Here is an 8076-nt window from a genome sequence, read left to right as displayed (position 1 = left end):
TGCTAGGATTTACACTTGGAAAACGCTTCCTTGATATTTCTTTCCTTGGCCGAAATCCAGAGAGAGAAAAAAGAAAAGTTTACTTGCAACTTGTGTATGAGAGTAAGTATCTTGGTTGTGAGTTACCAATGCACTATTTAATTCAACCAACCACCAATATTGCATGTCTTGAAATAAATAAAACATTAAGTGATGAGAGAGAAGGGGGAAAAGTGTGCAGCCAAATATTCCCACCAAATTCAAACTAAAGTAATCTATTTTATTTATTTATGTTATAACATAACATGCAACATCCAGTATGCATTGCATATTGTTATTTAACCAACTTAATTAACTTCGTATATGCAAAATGCAAAAGCAGTAGGTTTTGCATATTGTTATTTAACCCATTTAAATAACATCGTATATGCAAAATGCAAAATCTTTCATAACATAAATTATCCATATAATTTATTTATTGCACAAGTGCAAATATTTATAAATCCAATTTCCAAATATTCTAAGTGTTGATATTTATTTGTTAGATCATATCTTAAATAAATATCGTGGTGTTTGTCTAGCTTGTTATTGGGTATGACCCGACTTGGATCATAACGTACTAGTCACACAACTCTAATATGTGTCATGGGCAGACCGACTCCAACATAGATTATAATTGTTACTGCCGGCTTAGAGGGGGGGGGGGGTTGTGACCTCTCTCAGCCAGATCATCCCGGTAGGCTCGAAATATGTACACCAATTACCTAATTTGTTAAACCCGTTTTAAATGTATTCTTAATGTTTAAACACCAATTTGTTTTGAAAAGTGGGACGAGGGTATGAAAAAATGTATTCTTAATGTTTAAACACCAATTACCCAATTCATTAAACCATTTATTAACACTAAATTTGCACAACTCAAATTATTACCAGGTAATCCATTTAAAATTTTAATTATTTAAACACATTAAAAAGACCCTTTTTACCTTTGACCCGAATTTTTTCTCGTATATGGCCTAAGAATTATAATGATTGTTAGCAACTGCCCTTATATATAATTGTCTATTGAGTCATAGATTTGTATTATTAAATTCAATGGTTTGGAGTAAACATTTTTACCTATCTTTTTCTTTTAAATAAATATATGTGTGTTCCAAATTTATCTTGCTATTCTACAAATACCAGTGAGGGCCTCATCTCCTTACTCAAAAATCTAACACACACACAAAACTAGATTCAATGACAACAATGGCTTCATTTCCGAATGTCGTGGTTTTCCTCTCGCTTTTGTTCTCCGGGTTGTTAACGGTCAGTGGTGAACGAGGAGTACCTTCACCGGTGTCAACTGAAAGTGGGTTTGATTCCTTCGTGCTGGCTCTCCAATGGCCTGCAACTTTCTGTGCAACACATTCAAAGACATGTTGTCGTGAAAATGGTTGTTGCCCAGGGTAATATTATACATATATTGGTTCATTTATCTTAACTCATTTAAGCTGATATATATTTTATTCATGCATTTTCAAATGTTGCATTCTAGCTAAATATGATCATGAAACGTACACTAATTAAATTTTTATGTTTTCCAGAGCAAAATATCCACCAGGATTCACAATCCGTAAGTTTTCTATACGAACTTCCCATACTCTCTTGTAGATAAAGATTGCCCGAGTAATTAACCTCTTTGTCGTGCTGCAGATGGACTATGGCCAGTTAACAATGATGGAACATTTCCATCGTGTTGTTCAGATAATGCTTTTGATAAGACAGAGGTACACATTATATTATTTTAATATTTTGTTACAATATTTGTATCGTTTGGGTTAGAGGAAATGGTTGTTTTCATCCTAGCTAGCTGCCTTCTTCAGACACTATTAATAACGTAACAATATCTATAATTGAAATTTTACTAAATGTGTTTGCTTGTAGGCTGTAATAATTTCAAGTTTTCCACTACTAGAAAACATGTCCTTTTTCTACAAATATTTCCTACAAAATTCCTATGACAAGTACTTCCTACAGATTTTAAACGAATTTCCAACAAAAAATAAGCTCTAATTTTCCTACAATATTGCAACAGAATAGTAACAATAAGATTTTAGATGGAAAATTGTTGCTAACTTTCCAACAAAAAAAAATATTTATCAACTATTTCTTTTGTTTTTTATGCTTGTATAAAGTAACCCCAAATGAAAAATAAACCAGAAAATAGCTGGTGTAGGAAGTTTGCAACGGTGTATATTTGTATCAATTTTGTAAGAAAAGTTGTTGGAAAACGGTTGAAAAACGATTTTCAAGTAGGTGTTTTTTCTAACACCGCCTTTTGTTAGAAAATTGTTGGAAAGTGGGTTGTCCAACAGATTTCCTACGAAATCAATCGTAGAAAAAGTTCTAATTTTTAGTAGTTTTCGGTCTGTTTTCATCCATCAACCTCATTTCACGTATATCACTGCTATTATATTGTTATTCCCATGTAGATTACACCATTGAATGATGCTTTGACATCGTATTGGCCGGCACTAAATTGCAAGCAAGTATCATCATGCAATGGCATCAAGAGGCCGTTTTGGGCTGATCAGGTGGATATATTTTAGCTATATATATGCTATATATGATTTTGTTTCATTTTTTCCAATCTATCGTACCTTAAATTAGAAACTAACTAGACTTGATCCCTTTGTTGTCTCATGCTTGATCGGGTCGGGTCGTGTTTGGTTATCAGTGGGTGAGTATTCGATTTTATAATATTATTGATTTTATAAATATTATTTTAGCTATAACCTTAATTACTGTTTCACTTTATTTGCAGAGAAATATGGTTCATGTGCCTCTCCAGTAACAGGAAATGAATATGACTATTTCCTAGCAACCGTTAATGTGTATCTCAAGTATAAGTCACGGTAAGGTTTTATTTATTTATTTTTACCTTTTAATTAGTAATAAACTATAATTGTATAATGTGTACTAGTATGCTCTTTACGAAGCTGGATATGTACCTTCAGACACAGCTAATTACACAGAAAGTGGCATTATTTCCGTTATTAAATCTGCTTTCAATGTAACTCCTATTTGTCCTGCAATAAAGGTGCTCTGCAAGAAATTCGTTTGTGTTTAACCAAGGATTTCGAGGTTTGCCACTATTGTGTTTTCTAATAGAAATTTAAATTAAACCCATCATTCTCTAGATTATTATTGTTACTATTTAATCAAGTAATATTTTTAGTATCGTTTATTAAATTTTAAGACCTGATAAATCACTTTAGATATAAATCATTTCTAATAATGGCATGTAAATATTCTTGCAGTTACAAGACTGTTTTGCATATACTAACTGTAATCAGAATGTGACCCTTCCGCCATTTAAATTCCGAGGTAAGCTTACTGATCATATATGTGAACCGATATCTAAAATCTTTAAATTCATATATGATTATAGAAGTTATATAATGATAACATGGTTAATGATATTAGTTTGAAATGTTTTTCCATTTGTAGATACCAAGAAGACTAAGGTTTCCCTCGATACTTTCTATAACATCCTGTCGTCTTGATTTGTTTGGCCGATGAATGCATTTCAAAACCTTACCTTTGTATCAGTTGGTGTTCTACTTTATAGAATACCATTTCCTATGATGAGTAAGTCATGGAGATAGTGACACTACCACCATTGATGTACCTTTGTACCTCTTTGTTGGTATATTAACCTAAATAAATCTAAGGAGGTTTGGGAATGCAAATGATTGTTTTGAGGTGTTTGTGCTATTAAAATGAATAAGTTGGTTATGTGAAATAAATGTGTAAGTAAAGATAATGCGAAAATGTAAGAAGGGAACATTCGTTAATTTTCTAACCCAAAAACCTGACTCGTTTTAAAATTTTCAGTATAACCCAAAGCGTTATTCAATCATTAACGTAATGAAAATATGCGTTCGTCTTTTATTTTATATTGTAACGTCGTCAAATTTAAGCTCTATTAATTTTAACAACTATTATCATTAATGCAAGAGTCTTCTCTTTTGAACAAACTATTTATATACGTACACACCATTATAAACTATCCGACATAGAGTGCGTAATCCGTAAATTTTATATAATATAAAAGCTAACCAAAATTTAGTATTTTAGTTTTCTATTGTTACGCCCTACTATTATTATATTTAATAATAACAAAATACCGCGGAAAACGGTCCCAACCCAAACTTTAAACACAAATACAATGAAAAACAGTCATTACTTTGTGTAAGGTGATAACATAAGTTTGTCATTTCTTTTATTTTAAACCCCTTCTTACAAGTTGTATTCTGACATTTTAAAACATCAATTTATACTCTCAAAACATTTACATAATTTACCGTCTTATGTTGACCCAAAATAATCTCCGAGACCTTGAACACGAACTTCACTACAGTATAAAGATTTGACAAGACTCACTGAAAGATTTATATGAACCATGTTGATTCTTCACGTTCGTTGCTCAAAAGCTTCTAAAGATATTAATCTTATATTCACCAATCTCGCTAAACGAAATCTCTTCATATGCTTGTCACTCAATAATAGTCAATCCTTCAACATCCAATGGCCCATAGCCTTAACCATGAGAGTTCATCATTACATAGTCTTACCTATACACCATTACACAACGTAAGCATTAGTATAATAGTGCCAATGTAGAACATTTAGGTGTGAAATATGAATAAAATTATCAAACAAAAACAAGTCTCGACATACTCTACACCACTTTTGGCATACAGGATTTATGACACACTAAGTCAAGTACACATGATATAATCCTCCCCTTTTTCCTATTTACAATTTCGATTCATAACTCAAGTCACACAAAGAATCCGGTAAGGACTTATGATTATAAAATCAAATATATCCTTTCCCAAACTATACCAAACATGAAATTCTAAGTCTTAGTAATTTAAGTATACAATGAATCCCTTGAGACTATACGCCTCTATATCTCATATTAATGCATTTAAATTCCTAGATGCATATATTATTGAAATTCACAAAGCTCAAGATAGGTACTTACCTTCTTAAGTTTATATTCCTTAAGGATGACAAACCCCATTAGCACGTGAAGTAAAAACCCAAGGCTTCGCATATTAACACCTTTCTTAATTACTACATCCTTAGTAGATGTATATAACGTCATTTTAAGACTCCATATATATTTATATAAATATATGTATAATTATTCATCACACCTGCAAAATCTTCTCAAAATATAACAATTCTATTCTTATGATTGTGTAAGAAGCACTTACCTTGATTTCCTCAAAGCATGTACCTTGCATTTCTTGTACCTTTACCTGTGTATGAATAATACATCCCTTACTTAATTGTCTAAACTCAAACTAGCCAATAAGAATGGAATTAGACAAAACCACATATTTAGTCATTTTTTGCGTATGGTTGAGACTCCTAATATCTCAATTTCACAAATGTAAAAGAATATGAATCTTTTGCCTAACATTTAACCGTTTCAAAAGTTTATATTGCATACTTTATTAGTTTACCACACTTCTTGATCCCCAACAATCTTATCAGATGTTAGTAAACATATTTGGTCTATCAGAGCTAATTTCCCAAGTTCTATTTGAATTAAGAAAATAATATTTTTTTTCTAAAAGTTACTTCAACTAAACTTTTTACACAACATGTATAGCCTATAGTATTTCACAGTTTTGACAAACTTACAACCATGTATTTTCCTGTTCTAAAATTATCTACAAACTAACTCCATGAGGTTTTCCAAGCATATAAAGAACATCCAAGACAGACATTTGGTTGATTTTATATGATTATTTTAAAACAGCCTAAAATCAATGTAAAAGCTATAATTCAAGCCAACTCTTTACATACACTCATTTTTCATAGATCAAACACAAATAAAAATCTTACATTATGTTAGAAACATTGAACTTAGTAATCATGAAACAAAAGATATTTTTAGTCCATTCATAAATCATATTGACACAAACTCACCACGACTTATACAAAAACCCCAAAGTATTCAAAAATCCCAAGATTTGCAATTCATATTTCAAGCTTCAAATCTCCTTCTCTTGGTATCCATTTGTCCCTCGTCTAACACCACCCCATGAATTTTATTATTCCTCCTTGACTTATTTAGTCAAGAAACCAATATATTCACATTAGTCCCCTCTTTATTAAATACTAACACATATAATTCCATAACCTTTTATCATCTATTGAATAAACAATACTAAAATAAATAAATAAAAACTTAAACTATAAAATTTTAACATTATATCTTTATTATCATAATTCAGTATCAAGTTTAGGAGGATTTGCAAGCTCTTAAAATGAAGAAAAATAAGGATGTTACATCTATTTATTAAGTTGGGTTTGAATTTTGCCAAACGCTAAACTTATTTTCATCTTCCTTGTTGTCCTCCCTGTATGTCGATGAGAAGCCCCCTGCCCCTTTGATTTTGTTGAACAAATTTAAGGGCAACTGGGTCAATTATTTTAATATCAATCACTTTCTAAACGTTTTTTTTTTACATTACTACACCATAATACTAGTTAATTTTGACCAAAAACCTTCAATTTCGTCATCATCATATGCATAAGACCCGGATTAGAAATTAAACGCTTTCACTACTCGTTAAAAGAATTTAACTATTTAACACCTCTAATCTTCATCTCTATGGCTCACAATCACAATAATTCTTGCAAATTTCTCTCTGGATCGTCTTCAAGATTTATTAACCAAACCGAACCCAAACCAACAACATTAACCTCCAATTGGACTTCGATCCAGAAGATTCTCTTGAGAGTCACCTAACGTTCCCTCGAATCGTTCATTGGTTATACTCGTTTTTGAGGTGAGCTTTTCATAACCCTTTCTTTTCACGTTTTTAACATTTTTGGGGTGTAACACGTTGCTATGTTTCCAAGTTATTTCATGATTATTGTTTACAAACCGATTCGAAATTATGTCATGCATGTTAAAAATATTTATTTCATATTGTTTATGATCACTATACGTGTATAATGTGCAATGTGTTTATCGCTTTATTGTTGGTATATCAAACATCAAACATCAAAGTGGGAGGGTTTGATGTGACGTACCTGCATACTAATGTGTATCCACATTCGTATGTTTTCTTATTGCGTATTTTCAAGTCGGGACTACGGTTTCATATGATGCTCTACATGAGCTATTGAGTTAGAAAAATATTGTCATTCAGATGTGTTTGTTTAGATGAATGGATGATTAATTGGATCAATTTCAAAGTTTACTCGATCAATTGCTAAAACAAACCTGTGAACAAAGGAGAGTGACGTTCTACGTTTTTTCGACGAGTCTGTTGTCGATGTCAGTGACAGTGACAGAGAGTGTTGATGGCGCCAGCGAGTGGTGGAGGTGGAGATGGCTTGACCAGTGATGGTCAAAGTAGTTCGTTGGTAGAAGAGGGTGATCTAGGGTTTCTTAAAATCAAGGGAGTAGAAAGCTGCGTACGTATTGTATGATAAAAGATTATTGTATTGTATCCACAAAATCAAACAAGTCCATAGGGTTATTTGCACTAAGAATTTGTTTGATTTCGTGGAGATATAAGAAAGATGGAAGTTGGTTACGTTTGTTTAGGGGTTGAGAGGTAGAAAATGAAGAATTCCGTAGGATCCATTAAAAAATTTCGTCGGAACATACGCTTATTTAATGAATTCGGTTGACACTACGTGAAAATCGACTTTTAGCCACACATGTGGTCTGGGAGATTTGCCACACTACGGCTTAAATGTGTGGCTAGAAGGTATTTGACCATGTTTGAAAACCTTCCAGAATGTTTTGGCCACACATGTTATTCTTCATGTGACCATTCTATACCTACTCAGGTACTTTTCGTCACACTTTGAAAAAAACTGTGACAAAAGCTAGCCACATTATAAAAACGTGTGACCAAATGTGACCTACAGTCATAGTTTGTTTGATCTTTGATACATGTGACAAAAAACACATGCATTAGCCACAAACTGTGACATTTAACTAGCCACATGTTTTAATAGTGTGGCCAAATGTGACGAACGACTACTGTATTGATAAGAGGTGTGCCTAAAAGG

The 8076-nt window shown here is 32.1% G+C and overlaps 1 protein-coding gene and 1 long non-coding RNA gene across 2 annotated transcripts; both read left to right on the top strand.

Moving 5' to 3' along the window:
- The first annotated feature begins 1191 nt into the window (after positions 1-1191).
- Positions 1192-2615, top strand: LOC143563849 (ribonuclease 2-like). Its single transcript, XM_077051299.1, has 4 exons — positions 1192-1427; positions 1566-1594; positions 1675-1748; positions 2454-2615. The coding sequence occupies exons 1-4, from the start codon at positions 1219-1221 to the stop codon at positions 2568-2570; spliced, it is 429 nt and encodes a 142-aa protein (XP_076907414.1). The 5' UTR covers positions 1192-1218; the 3' UTR covers positions 2571-2615.
- Positions 2616-2937: 322 nt separating this feature from the next.
- Positions 2938-3729, top strand: LOC143563848 (uncharacterized). The gene is made up of 3 exons (XR_013140736.1): positions 2938-3105; positions 3282-3348; positions 3472-3729. It is a non-coding gene; the product is annotated as an uncharacterized LOC143563848 (long non-coding RNA).
- The last annotated feature ends 4347 nt before the right edge of the window (positions 3730-8076 follow it).

This window comes from Bidens hawaiensis, unplaced genomic scaffold, assembly GCF_021521415.1.
Source record: "Bidens hawaiensis isolate Kalapana, Puna unplaced genomic scaffold, B.hawaiensis_p1.1 tig00021540_1, whole genome shotgun sequence".
Lineage (NCBI taxonomy): Eukaryota > Viridiplantae > Streptophyta > Magnoliopsida > Asterales > Asteraceae > Bidens > Bidens hawaiensis.
This window is presented reverse-complemented; position numbering and strand designations above follow the sequence as displayed.